The following is a 22550-nucleotide window of genomic DNA, read 5'->3' on the forward strand; positions in this document are numbered from 1 at the left end:
TCTCGGGTGACATCAGTGCTGCTGGTCTATGGACCACACTTTGAGTAATAAAGATCTAGATGGTACTTCATGTTAGGAGAGAAGGTTGCCTATGAATCTTATTGAGATCTACCTGGTATCTCACACATCTAGCAAGGTGACTGGTACCCAAAAGATGCTCAGCAAATATTTGTTGAATGAACGAGAGAACTTCCTGTGTCTAAATTTACTATCAACTATAGCAGACATATTGTAGAAAAATCCAGAGATTATTTAAAAAAAATATAAAGCAGAGATAAAGTAAATTTATTTGAGTCTTCCTACCTGATGTTCATCCTCATTGCTGTAGTCCCTGCAGTCATGGGCTTGCTAATATTCATGGCTGATTTAGGGGTTCAATTCTAGTGATTTTTTTTTTTTGGATGCTCATCAAATACCTATTTTGCATCTTTTGGATGATAGGTGTGAAGTAGTCTTGGTTATAAATCTTTAAGTAGGAGTTATGATCTGTAATTTATGTAAAATAAAGTTTTATTACAAGTATTATTTTATAACTATGTGGAAAGGCATGACTTAAAGAAATATTCAATTCAGATATTTTTCTAATTCATGGAGAATGAAGCAAACATTCTTCCACTGTTTTTTTACCCCCTGAAACTTAAAGCAAAACAGTTTTATGTCTGTCCTATCTCAAGAGTATTTGAAAAATGTCACCTGAGACATGAAGTGGTGAGTTCGGGGAGCATGGAAGTTTATGTCAGTTCTTTCACTGCTCTGGGCTCAGAGCAGGCTCTCAGTAAACCACTTTTGAGTGACAGAAGCTGACAAGGTGATCTGAATATTCAAGCCTTCAATTATTTTAAATTGGCAGTAATCATGCAAGTTTTCTCTTGAAGACTTCAAATAATTGTTTTGACTTTTCCTTTTAGTATATGACCCACAGCTTAGATCATTTAGAGTCTTACTTTTTTTTTTCTCCAAAAATTGACTTTTAGAGTAATAATACTGGAAAAAAATCAAAGTAAATAGAATACTTTACTCTAGGATTTCCCAGGGCCATTAATGCTAGTATTTTGGGGAATCCACAATAATCATTTCTCAAACTTACTCGACCCTGAAACCCCCTTTTCACAGAGCGTTTGGTTTCTCTGGACTTTGGGAAAAGCTGTTCTATGTTGTATTTCACTTTCCCCATCTCTAAGGAAGCCTGCAATTATCTCCTTTGAGAACTTGCGTATTTGTGAAACAATCTAGGTGAATATTTGAAAATCACTACATAAATTATTTTTAAGTAGCAGTTGTAAATAACACGTAAAGATGTTCCAGTGATAACTCTTTGGTGATTGGGAGTAAAATGTTGCTCTACTTTCTAAAACGCCACTTTTCAGGATGTTACAGCATATGTCTTCACTTAAGTTTTTCCCTCTATTCTAGACCAGTGCTTAGGTTATTGAGAATGTGCATTTAGTATCTATTTTGAAAGGCAACAACCATGTACCACATTGAGCCATATCAGGACTTGTGAGGTAGTTTCCTTCCATAGTCTTCCTTAAATATGTAAGTTTTTAGTCACTTATCTTAGATTCAGAGTTGGTTTTTTTGTTTTGTTTTGTTTACTGAAAAAGATAAAATTTCTTCTTGAATTCTTCAAACTGAGGCAGGGGAGAAGCTATGGTCAGAGAAGTAATTTTCTTTGCTTTATGTTTCATGGTTATATTTTTCACGTCTTCTTCTGGCTCAGCATTTTGAATATCTTTTTGGGCAGTCAATACATCATCTAGTATACCTGTGTATTTTGTATCTGTTCTCCTCGCTAGATTTTACTGATCTTACCCACCTCTTTTTCTCAATGCTTATGATTTTAGGTATAAGTTCTGTTGCCCTTGAAATTGACTCTTTATTGTAAGAACAAAAATATAAATAAGGACAGAAAAAAATTTGATCCTTATTAAAGTGACTTCCACAGTACTCATTTCTCTTTTCTTTCATCTTCTCTCCTTCCCCACCCCCCCCTTTTTTTTTTTTTTTTTTTTTTGGTATTTTGGGACACCCATGGCTAAAGGAAAAATGAAGTTTGTGAGGAAAAAGAAAGGCTGGTTAATTTAAGAAAATTAGTAAAAGTTAAAAATACTATTTTAAAAATTGTGTTTAACCTTTTGGTGAAATTTTAACTCAGATGTACATAGGTCAAGAGGATTTTCTATGTTAAGACACTTTATGTCTTAACTTCATTCTGATCTTTCTTTAGCAGTATGTAATTTTTTAAAGTCCAATGAAAAGCTCCTTCTAATCCATTTAGAACTTGGCATTTGTGGTCATGGCTAACTAAAGCCTCAGGAATTGACTGAGAGGAAAGCTGAGGGTTTCTTTTCTCCTTGCTTACATAATTGAGACCTGAAATTTTAACAAATGCTATAAAGAAATTAAGGTATAATACATATTTGTACATGTACATCGGTGTATACATACATACATATAAATATGATCACTTTAGACTTGAGTTTAAATTCCAGATTTTATATCAGGAAGGAGTGATGTTGGCCCTTCCTTTCATGCTTAACTTATAGTTAACTCTTGTAAAGATTATATTTAGGTGTTTATAAATACTGAAAGATTATATCTCAATAAAGAGAGGAAATCTACATTATATTCATTAGTTTTAATTGAGAGCTATCTTTTCATATGTTTTAAAGAAATAATATAGTTTTAAGGCTCATGGGGATAAATAAATTTGTTAATAGTGGATATGTCTGGGTGATGGGATTGGGGTGGATAGTGTAATTTTCTCAGTGGCTTTTCAGTTTTTCTGTAATGAGCATGAATTTTTATAGTCAGAAAAACTGTTGATTCAAAATGATTGTTATTTACTTACAAAACTCTTAAGAACTTTTAGAAGCTCTTTTTCCATGGCCTTTTCCTTATTGCTTCCTTTTTTTTTTTTTTTTTTTTAATTGCTGCTCTTTTTATCTACAGAGCTCTCATAGTGTAAAACTCAAATGAGTCACTAAGGATGACTCCCAACATTCATCAGCTTGGGCTGCTATTACAAAATACCACAGACTGGGTGGCTTAAAAAGCAGAAATTTATTTTCTCACAGTTCTGGAGGCTGAAGTCTGAGATCAGGGTGACAAGCATGGTTGGATTCCTGTGAGAGCTCTCTTCCTGTCTTGCAGATAGCCACCTTCTTGTGGTGTTCTTATAGGCAGAGAGAGAGAACAGCTCTCTGCTATCTCGTCTTATGAGAGCACTAATCCCATCCTGAGGGCTCCATCTTCATGACCCCATCTAACGCTGATTACCTCTCAAAGGCCTCATCTCCAAATATCATCACATTAGGGATTAGGGCATCGACATACAATTTTTGGAGGCACATAGGCATTCATTCCAAAACATTCTCCTCACTCAAACTGGCAGTATACAAGATTACAGGTATGCATTTAAAATAGGAAAAGACTGGCAGGCTATACATAAAAACATGAAAGTTATTGCTGGATGGTAGGATTAGAGAGCATTTCTCCTTTTTCTGTGAATTTAAAGTGTATTGCTTTTATAACTGCAAAGATACAATAAAAATGTTTTTAAAGAAATATGAAATACTGTAGCTTGTAACATTTCATAATAATTTTGCAAATTTCAGTGTCGTTTTCTTTCATTTTCTTGGGGTTTTTCTGAGAATTAAGAAAAGTGTTGCCAGCACATAGAGCACCCAGATATGGGCACATAGTGGAGCTCAGTAAGTAGCTGTCGCTGCTCCTGATTTTTCTCTTCTTTACAATGATGGCAATGATAATGATAATGATGATGATATTGCCACAAGAAACATGCAATTGGGCATATAATATAAAAAAGTAAAATAGCTGCAGAATCAGGACAGATATATTTGTTGCAAAATTTTTTCCATAAGTTAAGTTATAAATAGAATAACCCATTTTGTCTTTACTTTGGGAACTCTTTAGTTTTTTAGATTCTAAAAAATGAATTGGTAAAAATATGAGTTTGTGGTATACTTATATAGTGGAATACTATTCAGCCATAAAAACAACAACATAATGCCGTTTGCTACAACATGAATGTCTCTGGAGAATGTCATTCTAAGTGAAGTAAGCCATAAAGAGAAACAAAAATACCATGAGATCACTCATATGTGGAATCTAAAAAAAAAAAAAAAAGAACATAAATACAAAACAGAAACACAGACTCATAGACATAGAATACAAACTTGTGGTTGCCAAAGGGGCACGGGGTGGGAAGGGACAAACTGGGGTTTCAAAATTTGTAGATACTGACAGGCATATGCAGAATAGATAAACAAGATTATACTATATAGCACGGGGAAATATATACAAGATCTTGTGGTAGCTCACAGCGAAAAAAAATGTGACAATGAATATATATATGTTCATGTATAACTGGAAAATTGTGCTCTACACTGGAGTTTGACACAACATTGTAAAAGGACTGTAACTCAATAAAAAATGTTAAAAAAAATCTCTTCATCAAAAAAAAATATGAGCTTGTTTTTCATTAACTTTCAATTACAAAAGTAATATAAGCTCCTTGAATCTACACAATAAGATGGCAGGTAGATGGTGACAGTGAGAAAACTTGAAGTCTAATTTTCAATGTGTTTCATTCCAAAGACTGATTTGAGTTTAATAGTTGAGGTTGGGGAAAAGTTTTTTTCCTCTATGAGAGCTCTCTCTTCTCTACTTCTAATGCATCATTTCTTATTATGCTCTACCTTGTGTGTAGAGTCTGTCATTTCCTTTTTAAAAAAAACTTCTTTATGATTATTTTTTTCTCAACTAATCCCACATTTGAGTGTAATATTTCTAGTTTTTTAACTCTGTAAATCAAAAGTTAGAAATACCCTTCAAGGTAGTAATGTTTTTTGTCACGCAGGGAGCGGACTGCTTGCCAAATAAATCATGATGTTGTGATATATTATTTCCAGTTGCTATAAATTTTCAATATTTAGTGTATCAGTCATACTAGGTCATGATTCAGTTATTTAATTTCACTTATGTCTGCATTTTAGATGAGAATCCTTTTCCCCATTAGTAGATTTTAATTTCCTTCTCTCTCACAGTCAAATTCCAAGCATGCCTTATAAAACCAGCCACAGAATACACACATGAACAAACTATTTTTGTGTTTACAAGCAGACTCAAAAACATACACTGGCAAACTATATGTGAAATTACAAATTTGTCCCCTTAAATGGTGTTTTTTTTTTTTTTAACACTTTAGATCAGTTTTATCATTATTGCTTTGATGATTTGATTCTTGGATATAAGACAAATATATCTAGGTAATTTTCTGTAATGTATTGGCACATGATCTTTATTGGGAGCTTAAAAAATAATCTGACAGATAATCTTCACAAGTGAAAAAATAAATTGTTCTGAATTTAGGGCTATGTCTACACCATGTTTAATATATTACTAAAATTGCTTTCTGAAATTCTGTTTCAATGATACTGAAAAAACAATTTTCTTTGTCTTGTTCTTCTTCTTTTTTCACCAACAGGACACAAAAATCGCTTCATTGGAGCGAAACATAAGGGATCTTGAGGATGAGATCCAGATGTTAAAAGCCAATGGTGTGCTGAACACTGAGGACCGCGAAGAAGAGATAAAACAAATAGAGGTTTACAAAAGTCACTCCAAGTTCATGAAAACTAAGGTATGGTCCAAAGTTATAAACTTTTATACTCTTAGTATGACTGGAAAGTTATGGTTTACATACATACTTTCCATAAATACCCAGTTAATCTGATTTATGTGATATATGAAATATATAGACAATAAGGAAGAATGCAGAAGATGTTACAGAAGCATAGATTACAGAAAGAAATTAGGGAAAATCTTTGGTAGAATTTCTCCTTACTAAAGGTTTCATAATTTTCTAATGTGTTATTTTGGTGTCCCTCTGTCTTGGGAATTAACATTTATTTTTAATAGTCCTCTCTCTTCCAAAATTCCTAAATTTTCAAAAGTGTGCTATTTTTTAAAGTTTTTGTCATTGCCAAATTTTTGGCTCATCTCTAGAAGAAGATTGTCTTAAAAGATACTAATCTTGGAAGTCAGTTTAACTGATTTCAATGCTATGAAGACATTTTGGTTTTATTACAGTGTTTAAAACAGAACTGGCTTTGAATTCCAATGCTGCTATTTGCTTAAACTATTCAACCTCTGTAAGCCTCAGTTTCTTCATCCGTGAAATATGAACAAGAAAAAGAAAAGTACCTTCGTTGTTAGATTGCTTGACAATTCCATGAGATTATGCATTTAAAGCACTTAGTCCCTTGACTTATCTCTAGAATGCATTCAATAAATGTCAGGAGTTGTTGCTGAGAGTTTTATTATCATTATTATCTATTGCTGTGAAATATTTATGAAATACCATTATAGTAATTGGTTCCATTATTTTAGATTGATATTACCAGTTTTAAAGAATTTGGCTTGTATTTTTCAAAATTAAACTTCGGGCTGCAAACGGACCAATCACCTGAATATCTATTATTTTTATATATGAATAATTATTAAATTTATGAACAGCCCCAAATAGGCCTTTGAGACTTTGAGATGCTTTTATTTATTCCTCTATTTAAGCAATTTTCTTTTTTTAACCTTTATTTTTAAACCATTTTCTTTCTGAAAATAGTGACCACACCAATTAAATTTTTTTTCTTACCAGTTGCTCTTAAACATCTCTGTTCTTGTCCCAGGTTTTACTCTTGTTTATTGCCTTATAAAATGCAGCAGAGTTAAGAGTAATGCAGACTGCTGTGAGAAAGCAGTGGGAGTGGAGAGAAAAATGTTTGAATGATAGCTATGATTTTTATCAGTTGTGAAATACATGCATACTCATTGCAGAGAATTTGCAAATTATAGAGGGAAAATAATATCTAATATCTACTTCAACATGTATGTGTGTTGTGTATATATGTGTGTTTCTCTAGGGAAAAAAAAAGCAAAAGCTATTGCTTACTTCTGCCAACTTTCCATCTGTAAGTTGACATTGAGATTATGACTGAAAATTTGGATCGAGGAGTAGAGACATGAGGGGGAATGTCCAGTGGATTTGAATGTAACCCCTTCTTTTCAGGGATGGCCACAAATGCAGGATGGTTTTCCCTGCTTAGTCCTCCCTTCTGGTTCCTTTTTTGCAATCCTTCCCTCCTTGAGAGTTGTACCCTCCTGTGGTACAGCAAGCACAGAAGTGGGGTGGCCTGCAGACAATGACCAAATCACTCTACGAATGAAGATGAAATGCATTGAGCACAGATATGAATGAAGGCATGAAGTTGGGGGAAATTACTGTTTTGGCTGTAACTTTTCCTCCCCACCCTGTCCTGTCATTCAATAGTTGGAGATCAACCCACTTCTACAGCTGAAAATGTCATGTAATTTGTTAACTCTGTCCCTCATTATTGATTCTGTCCAGGTGAATAAAACAAGTATATGGTCTTCAGCAAGCAAATCATGACCTTTATTAGTCCATAGTTTTCTGAGACACCATCACTCCTAGAGTTTTAACTTTTAATGGTGAGTTACTTTCAAGGGTTTCCAAAATAGTCAGGTCAGAAGGATGTTTGAGGAGAGAAATGGAGTAAGGTGGAAATAGTGCAGGCTAAAGACTGAAGCAGACTCTGGCAAACCTCTAGCCTGCCGTCGCTGACTGCGTGGCCTTGGGGAGTGACTTAAGTCACTCAGTGATACTTTCTTTTATAAAGTAGGGGCAATACAGCAAACCTTAAAGGGTGACTCAAAGGGTTAAATGAAATAATGTAGTTTAAGTGCCAGGCTCAAAAAAGCAGCTAATAATTACATGCATTATTATTGAAGAAGTATAACCAAATATAATAATAATAATAGTAGTAATAAATGTTATATTTTACTTGACTAACAAGGAAAAATGGATTTCTAAGTAATACAAGTAAAAGTGAGTTGTTATAATATCATGCAGATATCCATTATAGACTGATAAAAATTAGCTGAAAAGTACTTGTAAGAGTTAGTTTTTAATGTTTTCTCCATTGAAAGAATATTTTTATTGGATTGAATCATAACATTTATTGCTTATACCTCATAACGTTACTTCAGGTGCTATTTTTCTTACTTCTTCCTACTTTGAGAAGGTAGTGTGATTCCTTATTTAAGCTTGGGTATGGTTGAGCAGGTCTGTTAAGACATAGTTATTGCTAAGCATTTAGTTCTGAGTGCTTATGTTTTGTACTTTGGGGGATCCCTTAGGCTGTGTGAACTGATTCTAGTAGGGTGAATCATTTATCATGGAACTTGTTAAAATTTAGGGACAGGGGCTGATAGCCTGTAAAACTAGGTTGGTAGCATAGTTCATGGTCCATTGTGGCCTATTTGGATAACTTTTCTGCAAAGTTTATATGAATATGTTGCTTGTCAACATCATCACAGATATCTGAGGAGTTAATTTTTGCAATAATTCGCTACAGACATAGACAGGAGAATTGTTTAATGTCGCCATTGGAATCTCTTGAACTCTTTCATTTATGCAGAGTTGCATGGATAAAGCTTTCAGTGGTGGATTTTGAGCTCTCTGGTCCCCAGAGACTTACTAAATATTGTTCTTAGTACGTAGTACTGAGCTAGCTACTGAGGGGCATTAAAAGTAGTGCATGTTCAAAGTATCCTCCATTTCCCAGTACTGACCACTTAGTTGGAAAAGTAAAAAATCTTCTAAAAACATTACCCTAAAGGTTTAATGGCAGCAGACTTCACTTCTGGCTGCAGTAATGCAAGTTGTTTAAGTTTAGAGTTAAGAGTTTTTTGTCTAAATAATCAGATTGGCAAAACTGCAGTGACAGGTTTGGTGAAGAATGCAAACTCAAATTGATGTCTGAGCAAACCTAGAAGGATAGGTAAAAATACCATTCCATCCCTGTTCCACACAGATAAGGAAGTAAGAAGAACTCAAGTCTATATGAAATGACGGTGTTCCAAAAAAGAAAAGAAATGTTAGATTTAAATTGCAAAAATCTAGAGGCTCTGAAACTTACTTGGGAAATGGAAATGTAATTGTTAAGCTCATTGGGTTTACTGAAGCAGTGATAGAAATGGAAATCATAAGGTGACTTTGGATCCCAGTTGGTAGAAAATGCTAGGTTTGATTTGCATTTGATTTTTGAAAATGGTTGTTATTTCATTTTATTTTTTGGCAGGGGAGGTGATTAGGTTTATTTATTTGTTTATTATCATTATTTTTTAATGGTGGTACTGGGGATTGAACCCAGGATCTCTTGCATGCTAAGCACACACTCTACCACTGAGCTATACCTACTCGAAACTGTTGTTTTAATAGTTTATAAGGACTCCAAGAGTCATGGTAGACCATTTCAGAAATTCTTATAAAATGCTATATAAGGAGGAGAGTAGTACTCTTTGGGAACTAAACTTGTAACTGCAGCTAAATATTGTTACTTCTTCTTGCTATTTGTAATGAATATATAGGAAACTTTTAAAACTGCCCCCAGAGAACTTTCCCTTTACCAGGTCTTTTGGAGAGGCACCTTCAGAATGATCACTGTTCACAAAGGCATCTGTCTTGGTACTCTTTAATCTGTATATTTCTTTAATAGAGGTCTAAAGTGTGTTCTATCATGATTACTTGGACACTTACTATTTTTTTAATTAAAAAAAGATTTTAAAATTCAACCTAATCATGAAAAAACTCCTAAAATTTCTGTGTTCTTATTTGCTTATATTTTTGAAATTTTAGCTGAAAATTACTTTTATGACCCATTGGTGATAAAATTGAGTCAGCATTTGATTCCTCTTCATTAACAGGGCATGATTTCAATCAATCTCAATGTCAGTATGCAACTGTTCGCTACAAATAGATAATAAAAGCAGCTAATAATGATTCCTATATACAGATTCATTTAAAGATACAGAAGTATGTTGAAACAAATAATTTAAATCTTTCAATGAGAATTTGACATAGAAAACAATGTTGTGGTATGAAAAGGGAATACTGCTTGCATTAATTCTTAAAATAAATAAAGAATGTAGGTTGAAGGGAAAAGAAGTATTTTAACTGGCCATTTGATACGGCATGTGCCCCCATTTTGATCCTGAGCAGATGTCTGGGACTGGTAGGGCCTCTTGAAAGCTTTGTGATTAAATTAAGTATCAGTGAAGACCTAAGTTGCTTTTGTAAATATAACATAGAAAAACCATGACATAACATTGTCAGAATAGTGGAAGGTGAATTGCAAAAATGTAAAAGCAGAGTTTAGAATCTCAGCTTGTGCAAAGGCAGGAATACCAGACATTGTCAGCCAGGATGGAAATCCCCACATCTTGCGAGCCCTTTGGCACGTGCATGTTGTCTCTGAGAACTGAGACTCTGGGAGACCTCCTGAGCAGTACAACTCTCCCCTGTTTGAAACTCCAATTTCTACCCCAACTCCAAAGGCTTAGAGGAATCAGACTGTGAGAGCAGAATCTAAGGGGCCATAGAAAGCATGAGTTACCTTCAGGAGCACTGTTAAGCCTTTAGGAATGGAATGTACCATACAAATAATTGTTTTTCAGTAGGGAAAGAATTATGGCATCCCCTATTCTATGCAAAGCTTTGTTCCCAGTCTAACACATTTTTCATATACTGATCCCAGCACTTCTATATTAGCCACTTCCTCTGTTTTCAGAATTGGCCAAAGATGCCACTCTGCTGCCTTAGAGCTCCTCTTTTATTCTGAATTTGTAACACATTTTCTTATTAACCTCTCATGGATTACAAATCTCATAACCCAAACTGCATGATAATAAGCATATCACTTTGTAGACATGAGAGCCATACCTGCAGTGAGAAGGAAGCTGTTTTCCTTGGCAGAGTAGTTTTTTCAGGGTGTTAGTTGTGTCACAGACGTAAGTGGTGGAAGAACTTTCAGATGAGATGAAGTGTGCCTGATGTCCACATGGACTTGATATAAAGCATGTGATGTAATTCCGATTGGCTTTTCTTCTTGCCATCATGGAGACAGACCTTCCCTGGCCTCAGTTCTCATGTATGTTTGATTGCATCACTTTCCATTTTTATTGAGTTTATGGCTATAAAAGAAGCCAAAGGCATATTTTTATGAAAGAATATGATTTTTTACCCTGTAACTATAATTCCCCTCAGAAAAGCCTTTTTCTGTTATTGTCTGCATAAAATATTTATTTAAAATTTACCTCATGGCAGCAATAGTCTGAAAACTATTTAAAGCAACTGCCTATTTAATATTTATAGACTGAGGTAGTTTTATCATTACCAATCTATTTTTATTGAATAAAGTAGGTGAATGTAGAACCTGCCATATCTTCCTTCCTATTAAATACCATTCCATTGATCAAATTAATTTCATTCAAATTCCTCTCTCAGTACCCTACTCCTACATGATATTTCTACTCCAATATTTGTAGAAGTCAGCACAAATCAGGTGTTTTTTTAACTATAAATATCATCTTTGCTTAAGCATTTAGAGTTGAAAGGTTTTTTTTAGTTTTATTTTCAGATGAATCAGTTTCATATGTGGAATCAACTATATAGTGTGCTGTTAACTATAACTGCATATGATTTGGGGCCATACCCCCCGAGAAGAATGCTGATCAAACAGGTTTAATTTATTTTATAATTTTTGTTAATCCTAATCCTGATTTTTTCCCTCATTTTATTTATACTCTGTTTTTGTTGTATGTGAGAGAAAGAGAGAGGGGCAAGGGGAGACAACTTACTTTTGTTCTAGCTAAAAATAATAGATTCGAGATTTGTTAAATTATAAAGACATGATGTATTTCATGGATTCCACAGACCAGAGCAGTGCCACCACCTGGTCACACATATCCAGAGCATGTTGATTATCTATCACAATTCTTTTTCAGTGAATCTTTAAACATAATCAAAATCCTTCTCAAGACTGCCTTCTGGCCAGCCACTACCAAACCTTTAGATTTGGCAAACAAGATTAAACCTATTTGTCCCTTGATCTAGTCTGACTTCTCCCTGCAAATGGAATTCTTTATCAACTTTTCTCGTAAATAGTGCAAGCTGCACACTTCTGAGGATTGGTATCTCACTTCTTTTTAAGCATCTCACTCTGTTCATTCTCAGCAGTTGTTGTCAGTAGCTTGGTTCTTGTTTATGCCAGTTTTAGTTGCTGAAAACAAAAATGATGGCTCAAATATAGTTTAAAAACATACATTTTAAAATGTATTTATGAGCTTTCAAGTTAGAATCTCAGGGGCTGAAACTAAGCCAAAGCAGGGAGCTGAAGTAATAAGTAAAGCACTGGTTATGTCTTCTTGTTGGCATTTGCTAGACAAGTGAACTTGAGCTTCAGTTTTCACAGTCACAGGGACACTGAAGGAAAGAGATAGAAGCCTAAGCCTGCTCAAGGTGAGCAGTTAAATAGGAATCCCAGGACCATTACCACACAAAGCTGGGAGCCCAGACAGCTACACTCTTAGTCCAAGGGTAAAGTAAAAATAAACTCCTCACTACCCTCTCCTCCCACATAGACTAGGAGGCTCCAGGGCACATTATTTTTCTATTTTAAAACTTTGGGCCAAGAAAAAAGTGAAAAAAACTAGCTTTGAGAATCCATAACCACAGCTGGCTCTTATGCAGATGTGCAGCTTGAGGTGATCCAAAAAATTTTAAGTATAGAATGTAGTTTATAGGGGGCCTTGGTTGGTACTACCCCAGGTATTGGCAGACACAAATGCTCTGAATGGCCACATATTCAACTCAGACCTCAATGTATTTCTCCAGATAAAGTTCCAAAACACGTGAGCACACAGTAAATATTTTTTTAAAAAATTATAAAACCTGCAAGAAAGCAAGCCACCATAAGTAAAAGCCAGTAGAAAGGATAAACAGCAGAACTGAATGTAAGGACTTCAGAAATTGGAATTTTAAGACAAACATTATGAAATAAGAATGTTTAATATGTTAAATAAAAGGAGTTTAAAATATGAATAAAGGGCAAGGGACTATAAAAAATACCAAGCAAATTTTAAAAGAACCAAATTAAATGTCTGGAAATGGGAAAATATGAAAATGGAAATTTAAAAGTTCGATGAATAGATTTAAATGCAGAGTGATCATAGCAGAAGAAAAACTCAAACTAGAAAACAGAGCAAAAAAATTAAATAAAAGATAAATGTATGGAGTACATAAAAGACAAATTAATATGCACAGAAGATAGAATAAGGAGAACTAGTACAAGTCTAATCAGAGTTTTCAAGAGAACGAGAGATGGAGTAGGGACAACCACTATTCTGAAGCCATATTTGAAGTGATGAAAGCTGAGAATTTTCTAAAATTGATGACAGGTACCAATCCAAAAATTCAGAAGCTCAAAGTACCCCAGATAGAAAAAATAAAATGAAATCTATCCATTTACATCAAAATTAAGCCATAAAATCTCAGAGGCAAAGAAAAAGTCTTAAGAAGCATTTAGAACATTTGTCCAAAGAAGATATATAAATGACTAATAAGTATGTAGAAAGATGCTTGATAGCCTTTAGTCATTAGAGAAATCAAAACCATAATGAGATACCACTTCATACTCACTGGAAGGGCTATAAGTAAAACAAAAGATGAAGAAGTTAGAACACTCATATGTTGCTAGTGGGGATATAAAATGGTATAATCACTTTGGAAAACAGTTTAGAAGTTCTTCAAAATGCTAAACATATAGTTACCATATGGCCTAGCAATTCTACATCTATATATATACCTAAGAGAAATGAAAACATACGACCACACAGACTTGCACATGAATGTTCTTAGCAGCTTTATTCATAATAACCACAACATGGAAACAAGTGTCTATCCAACTGATGAATGGATAGAAACAATATGGCATATTCATACAGTGGAGTATCATCCAGCCATAAAAAGCAATGAAGTACTAACACATGCTACAACATCCATGAACCTTGAAACATTGTGCTATGTGAAAGAAGCCAGTCACAAAGTTATGTATTTTTTTGAAGTTTTTGTAAAATATGTGTATTTTAAGAGTCCATTTTATATGAAATTCCCAGAAAAGGTCAATCTATAGAAACAGAGTAGACTATTGGTTGCCTTAGGCTGGGGGTAGAGGGTGAGGAATGGAGAGTGACTTCTAATAGTTACAAGATTTCATACTGAGATGATGAAAATGTTCTAAAATTGGATGATGATGATGGTTGCACAATTTTGTGAATATACATAAAACCATCACCTGTACACTTTAAGGAGGTAAATTGTTTGGCAAGTATATTATAGTTCAATGAAGCTGTTAAAAATGGCAGCTAGTGGGAATAAAAATCCCATTACCTTCAAAGGAATGAATTTGGAGTGAGAGCTTGACTTCTTAATAGCCTCTTTAGGCAGAAGGTAGAATAATATGCTCAGTGTGCTGAGAGAAAATGTCTCAACCTAGAAAATAGCTTTTAATTGTCAGAAACAGTATTCACAAAGAAGAAATAAAGTTGATATATTTTTAGACAAAAATTGAGTTTGCCACCAACAAAAGTCCACTAAAGGAAATTTTAACAGATGCATTCAGGCAAGAGGAGATTCCTAAAGGAGTATCTGAGATGTAAGAATGAATAAAGAAAAAAGATAGTGATAAATGTGGGGAGTAAATCTAAGCAAACATGGACTGTAAAAAAATAATGATGAGTTAAAAACAAACAGGAAAGAGCTAAAATATATGATGACAATGTGATTATCAAGAGGATGGTGACTGGACTTAAAGGGTTTCAAGATCCTTATATTCTCAGACAGAAGATAAATATATGGATTGACTTTAGACTTAGGTAAATGTAAGCCTGTTATAATTTCAAGGGTAATAACCTAGAGGTTAGAAATAAATAAAAATATAACTTTTGATGGTAGAGGCAAAAAAAAAAAGTCATTCAAAACAAGGCAAGAAAGAAAAGAGAAAAAATAGAAATGGTAGCATAGATAGAAAGCACAGGTAAGATGGTTGAAGTAAAATCACATATCTCCATAATGATAATAAGTGTGCCACTTAATTTTATAAGACAGGATATAAGAATCTGGGTATATGCTATTTACAAGAATCTTCTGTAATGTTGTGTTAAAGATACATTGAAAATGAAAAAAGACACACTAACCAAATACCAACTGTAAGAAAGCTGTTGTAGATTTTGAGGCAAAAAGTCATTTTAGAGATAAAAAATTGGCAGAGCTGCAAGGAGAAATTAATTATTTCATCATTATGGTAGATGGTTTTAACCCACTCTCAAGTAATCAACAGAAGAAGCAGATTAAAAGATCAAAATATAGAACACTTAAACTACCCAATTAAAAGTGCTATCAAATGTCATGTACATATACAGAATATTGCACCCAGTAATTGTTGGATACATATCCTTTTCAAGCACATAGTATGCAGAGTACATTTATGATAACTGACCACATACTGTGTATAGGGTAAGACACACCAAATTTCAAATGCATAGTATTGAACAGACTATGTTCTCTATTCACAAAGCAAGTAAGAAATAAAAACCACAAAGATAACTAGGAAACATTCATGTATTTGGAGATTAAGAAACATATTTCTAAATTATTCATAGGTCAAAGGATAAATGATAAAGGGGACTGGAAAATATTTAGGACTGAACAATAATGTCAGTTCTACATATCTAACTAGGGAGATTGAGCTAAAATGATACTGATAAGAAAATTTATAGTCTTAAGCCTTAAACATGGAAAGAAAAAAGGAAAGTTAGATAAATATTCAATTTAAAAAAATTAGGAAAAGAAAACAGAATAAATCTAAGGAAAGTAGTAAGAAAATAATGTAAAAATGTGAGCAGAAATTAATGAAATAGTAAAAATGTTAGATAATCAACACAGCCAAAATTGGCTCTTTGAAGAGGTTATTTAGTTGGACATGCTTCTGCTGAGATTCATCAAGAAGAAGAGAGTAAAACTAAAGTATATTAGGAATGAAAAAAAGACATAATCATAGATGCCATAGATATCAAAAGATATATGGGTTTTATGAAAACTTCCTGCTATTTAAGGTGAAAATTTAGATTAAGTGAAACAAGTTTAAAGGAAAAAACTTACCAACATTGATTCACATAATTAGAATATTCTTCTAATCATTAAAGAGGGCTGAAGTAAGTAATGGTCTTTGATAAAGAAAATACAAAGTCTAGATGGCTTTGCTGGTGATTTCTAATGAACACTAATGGGAAAAAATTTCAATTTTACACAGACCATTTCAGAACACATTAAAAGGAAGAACACTCCCTACTTTATTTGGAAGGCTAAGTTGATACTAAAATCTGATAAGGATAGCACAGGATTGGGAAATTACAAATCAGTCTTACACATAAAAATAGATGAAAGATTCTGACAAAGTATTAGCAAGATGGATCCAGTAACCTAAAAAAAAAAAGATACATCATGATAGAGTAGAATTTTTCATGTTAATGCAAGAAGAGATAAATATTTATACTAATTTAAAATTAGTATACTTTATTGTAGTAACATTAAAGGTGAAATGTGATAAATTATGAGATGCAGGAAAAAATGTTTGCTAATATGAGGTATTCCTTAATGATTAAAAAAAAAAACTCTTGGCAAAGTTGTAATAAAAGTGAACTTTCTAAAATTTAAGAATGCCTATAACAAGCTAAAGCAAACATTAAACTTAGTGATGAAAAATTGAAATTCTTCCCTTTAAAATCAGGAACAGGACAAAGAGGTCACAAATTTCCCCAGACCTCTCTGTCTTTCTGCATGGCCTGACCATGTGGCTGGTATGGACTTCTTCATAGCCTGGTGGTCACAGGGTGTTTGGACTTCTGTCTTGGTGGCTGGCTTCCAGTGAGAGGAAGCTGAAGCTGCCAGTCCTCCTATAGACTAGGACCAGAACAGGCATACTGACATTTGTGCTGCATTTAGCAGGTTGAAGCAAGTCACGGTCTAGCCCAAATGCAAGAGGAGGGTGAATAGATTTCTCCTCTAGTTGTGGGGAGTGGCATGTGTATACAAGTATGAAGAAATTGTTGCAGTTATTTTTGGAGATCATCTACCACAACTCTACCAGACTGGCAAAAATGTAAAAGGCCAGTGACATATGATATTGCCAAAGATGTGGAGTGATTGGCCACTTACACACTGCTTGTGACCGTGAAAATTAATATAACTGCTTTGGAAACCACTTTAGTGTTATCTAGTGGAGCTGAAGATGTGTATGCTATGTGGTCCAGCAGTTTAACTCCTAGATTGTTTTTGCTTTGTATACCAGGTGGCATGTGTAAGGATGTTTATAGTACACTTTTTGTAATAGCAAAAAACCCTAGAAACGAACCCAAGTGTTTACCAACAGCAGAATGAACAAATAAGTTGGAATGAAGTCTTTCAATATAATACTGTACTTCAATGACAATGAACAAATTGCATGGGCAATAAGATGATCTAATCTCCAGGACATAAGATTTGAGTACAAAAATGCGAAGTACTAATTAAATATACACAGTGCAAATAAAGTTAAAAACTATGCAAAACTAAATAGTATATTATTTACAGATGCAAAAAAAATATGGTAAGCCTAAAAGACAAGCAAGAAAATGACAAACCCGAAATTTGGGGTGGTGCTTATTTCCAAAGTGGTAGAGAAAGATATAAATGGGTTGGGAATGGGTAATTCTAATAATCTTTAATGGTGACTGAATGATGGATATCTCTTGTATTATTTTTCCTTGTATGATTTTGTATGTATTTTATGTTCTTTTCTGTCTTTTTAGTATTTAATGTAAGGGGAAAAAAAAAGGAGAAAAACCCTCAATGCTTGCTTGCTTGCTTGTTTGCTTATTTATTTGTTTGTTTTTGATGAAGGTTCTCTTCTGTTGAGTGATGTCCTTGAATGGTTGTTTCCATCATAGAGTAGCAGAGAAGGTCTAGGTCCTGTCTTGGGTAATTACCTTTGTCAGTTCCTTGTTGACCCTTCTGAAGACTATGGTGAATAGGCTTTGTGGTTTCTTGGATGAGTTGTAGGTTTAGCCAGGAAGCCTTCATTCCACTGTGAACCTTAGTTCTCTGTCAGGTGGAAGACAGTCTTGCTGACCTTACCTTTCCTGTTTGCCAATCTCAGCCACCTTTACAGAGTCTCCCTAGACCCCTAAGACTGAGTGACTACCAAGACCATAGTTTTAAGCAAACTCATGGTTTGCCTTGTTGGGTTAATAGTCACTGGCTATTGAAAATTAAGAGAAATCAGTAGTTCTCATATGTGAAGAATAGAATAGGAGCTATGACTTCTAATTTCTTGTAATTTTGTTTTTTCACAGATTGATCAGCTGAAGCAGGAACTTTCAAAGAAGGAGTCAGAACTTCTTGCCTTACAAACAAAGCTTGAAACCCTTAGCAATCAGAATTCAGATTGCAAGCAACACATTGAAGTGCTTAAAGAGTCGCTTACTGCCAAAGAACAGAGGGCTGCCATCCTTCAGACTGAGGTAAGGCACTGTTTCAGGATTCCAGACATCAGGCGTTGACTCGATAGAAAATGTCCTACCTGAACAGCTTTCTTTAGAAGATCCTTTATCCAAACCTTTGGGGTTAGATATATCTTGGATATCAGGTATTTTGGGGATTTTGGAAAGGTAAGACCCATTGCATGTACCATAGATTGTGTAATGTTCCCAATAGGGTTGCAGCAACATCCCATAAACAAGCACATGGCTATTTCTATGGAAAAAAATCTTCTTACATTAAAGTAGGATAAATGAAGACTGTGTAAGGAGACTCCTGTCAGTTCATGTTATGTTGCGCCACCAGAAGAGTTTGCTTCACACTTGTATTTTTCATATTTCAGAGGGGTTTTTTTGTTTTTTGTTTTTTGTTTTTTAATTTGGCAACCACAGATAAATGATTGGATCTAGAATGGTTTCATTTTATCAAAATTAATTTAAAAAAGTCAAAATGTCATCTACCATACTTGACTGTGTATCTGTATAGGTCCCCCTCCTGGCATTTTTGGTTCCAAGGGTTTCCTACTTCCTAAGGAATACCCTCAATTTTCAAGATTCTTTTACCCATTGAAGAAAGTTGATATTGTGTGAGTTTCTTAAAGGAAATATTGGTTTGTTATTTCTTAATCATACTTAGGAAAAAAATTTATGTTAGTATCCTATTTCTTTGCTATTCCTCATTGGATTATATCTTTGAGTATGCGAAGATATGCAAAACACAAGCTAGTTATTATGTAAGTAAAACAGCTGCCAGAAAATATAATTATTACAGAAAATAAATTTAAAAATAGATTATTACGTGTGGGCAGTAGCAAAGAATGTGGTGAATCTCCCTGGTTTTTGTGTTGAGGCAATGTGTTAGGTAGATTACTTTAGGAGAAGGCAATATAATTGAGTTGCACTTTCTTTCTTGTGCTCTTGGAGCCATGTGTTTGCATCTATAGAGAGGTTTGGATTTTCCATAGGAGTTAGTGGGCCTGTAAAGTAGGTCTGTGTCCTCAGTTAAGGCGAGGGAGAGTGGCCAGAGGAGAAGGGAAACAGATTCCAGGTTATATAATTATTGGCATAGACCTGACTCAGCCCCTGTGCTCTTGATTGGCCAATAAGCAGTTACTTGATTGCTTCAAATCAAAACTGTCAGTTTGGCCTCAATGATGTAGATATTTCACATTTAAGAAATAACATGTTCAGTTGTGTATAGTTGCATTGTGAATGTAGAAGCATAGATATTTTATTTTGTAAGGCAGAAATGTAAACTACGCGATAAATAGGAAGGGGGGAAGCATCAGTACATAGTATCTAGAACTGTGTAGTCTAATACTGTATCCACTAGTCACATGTGGCTTCCCAAATTTAGGCTGATTAAAATTCAGTAAAATTTATGCCCCCCAAAGCAAGCCTTAGTAAATTTGAGAAAACTGAAATCATATCAGGCATCTTCTCTGACCACAACACTATGAAATTAGAAATCAACTACAAGAAAAAAAAAACTGTAGAAAGCACAAACATGTGGAGGCTAAACAATATGCTACTAAACAACCAATGGATCACTGAAGAAACCAAAGAGGAAATAAAAAAATACTTAGAGACAAATGAAAATGAAAACATGATGATCCAAAACCAATGAGATGCAGCAAAAGCAGTTCTCAGAGGGAAGTTTATAGTGATACAAGCTTACCTCAGGAAACAAGAAAACACTCAAATAAACAACTTATCCTTACACCTAAAGCAATTAGAGAAAGAAGAACAGACAAAACCTGAAGTTAGTATAAGGAAAGAAATCATAAAGATTAGAGCAGAAATAAATGAACTATTGACTTAAAAAGAAAAATAGAATGGATCAATGAAACTAAAAAGTGGTTCTTTGAAAAGATAAACAAAGGTGATAAACCTTTAGCTAGACTCATCAAGAAAAAAAGGGAGAGGGATCAAATTAATAAAATTAGAAATGCAAAGGATCCTGAGAGGCTAATATGAGCAACTATATGCTAACAAAATGGACAGCCTGGAAGAAATGGACAACTTCTTAGAAAGCTATAATCTCCCAAGATTGAATCAGGAAGAAATAGAAAATATAAACAGACCAAGTACCAGCACTGAAATTGAATCAGTAATTTAAAAACTTCCAAGAAACAAAAGTCCAGGAGCAGATGGCTTCACAGGGGAGTTCTACCAAACATTTATAAAAGAGTTAATGCTTATCCTTCTGAAATTATTCCAAAAAATTGCAGGGGAAGGAACATTTCTGAATTCATGGTTTGAGGTCACCATCACCCTGATACCAAAATCTGACAAAGATACCACAAAAAAAGTATATTACAGGCCAATAACACTTATGAATATAGATACAAAAATCCTCAACAAAATACTAGCAAATTGACTCCAACAGTACTTTTAAAAGATCATACACCATGATCAAGTGGGATTTATCCCAAGGATGCAAGGACTTTTCAACATCTTGAAATCAATCAATGTGATACACCACATTAACAAACTGAAGAATAAAAACCATATGATCATCTCAATAGTTTCAGAAAAAGCTTTTGATAAAATTCAACATCATTTATGATAAAAACTTTCTGGAAAGTGGGCATAGAGGGAATATACCTCAACATGATAAAGGCCATATATGACAAACCCACAGCTAACATTATTTTCAGTGGTGAAAAGCTGAAAGCATTTCCTCTAAGATCAGGAGCAAGGCAAGGATTCCACTATTGCCACTCTTATTCAACATAGTTTTGGAAGTCCTAGCCACAGCAATCAGAGAAGAAAAAGAAATAAAAGGAATCCAAATTGGAAAAGAAGAAGTAAAACTGTAACTGTCACTGCAGATGACATGATACAATACATAGAATATCCTAAAGAGGCTACCAGAAAACTACTAGAGCTCATCAATGAATTCAGTAAAGTTGCAGGATACAAAATTAACATACTGAAATCAGTTGCCTTTTTATATACTAACAATGAAATAGCAGAAAAAGAAATTAAGGAAACAGTCCCATTTACCATTGAATCTAAAAACATAAAATACCTAGAAATAAACCTACCTAAGGAGGTGAAGGACCTGTACTCCAAAAACTATGACATTGATGAAAGAAATTGAAGATGACACAAACAGATGGAAAGATATACTGTGTTCTTGGATTGGAAGAATCAGTATTGTTAAAATGGCCATACTACACAAGGCAATCTGCAGATGCAGGGCAATCCTTACCAAATTGCCAATGATATTTTCACAGAATTGGAACAAAAAATTTTTTAATTTGTATGTAAGCACAAAAGACCCCAAATAGCCAAAACAATCTTGAGGAAGAAGAACAAAGCTAAAGGAATCATGCTCCCTGATTTAAGACTATGCTACAAAGCTACAGTAATCAAAACAGTATCTTACTGGCACAAAAACAGACATATAGATTAATGGAACAGGATAGAAAGTCCAGAAATAAACCCATGCAGTTATGGTGAATTAATCTACAGCAATGGAGGCAAGAATATACAATGGAGAAAAGACAATCTCTTCAATAAGTGGTGCTGGGAAAACTGGACAGCTGCATGTAAGAGAATGAAAGCAGAACATTCTCTAACACCATATACAAAAATATACTCAAAATGGATTAAAGACCTAAATGTAAGACTGGATTACTATAAAACTCCTAGAGAAAAACATAAGCAGAACACTCTTTGAGATAAATTTCAGCAATATTTTTTTGAACCAGTGCCTAGAGTAATGGAAATAAAAGCAAAAATAAACAAATGGGACCTAAATAAACTTACAAGCTTTTGCACAGCAAAGGAAATCATAAACAAAATAAAAAGACAACCTACAGAATGGGAGAAAATATTTGCAAATGAGATGACTCACAAGGGACTAATTTCCAAAATATACAAACAGCTCATACAGCTTAATACAAAAAAACTAACAACCCAATCAAAAAATGGGCAGAAGACTATATAGACATTTTTCCAAAGAAGACATCCAGATTGCCAATAAGCACATGAAAAGATGCTCAATATTGCTAATTATTAGAGAAATG

General features: G+C 34.0%; 1 protein-coding gene across 3 annotated transcripts in view; it reads left to right on the forward strand.

The window, feature by feature from the left end:
- Positions 1 to 22550, forward strand: part of ERC2 (ELKS/RAB6-interacting/CAST family member 2) — an 875964-nt gene that overhangs the window by 264549 nt on the left and 588865 nt on the right. For all 3 annotated transcript variants that reach the window (XR_012499973.1, XR_012499974.1, XM_074344641.1), the window contains exons 5-6: positions 5510 to 5665; positions 18331 to 18498. Coding sequence is in view for 1 of the 3 variants with exons in the window: in XM_074344641.1 (XP_074200742.1) it covers positions 5510 to 5665; positions 18331 to 18498 (324 nt within the window). In the remaining 2 variants the exon portion in view is untranslated. The remainder of the gene's footprint in view (positions 1 to 5509; positions 5666 to 18330; positions 18499 to 22550) is intronic.

The sequence above is a fragment of the Camelus bactrianus genome, chromosome 17 (genome assembly GCF_048773025.1).
Source record: "Camelus bactrianus isolate YW-2024 breed Bactrian camel chromosome 17, ASM4877302v1, whole genome shotgun sequence".
In the NCBI taxonomy this organism is placed as follows: Eukaryota; Metazoa; Chordata; class Mammalia; order Artiodactyla; family Camelidae; genus Camelus; species Camelus bactrianus.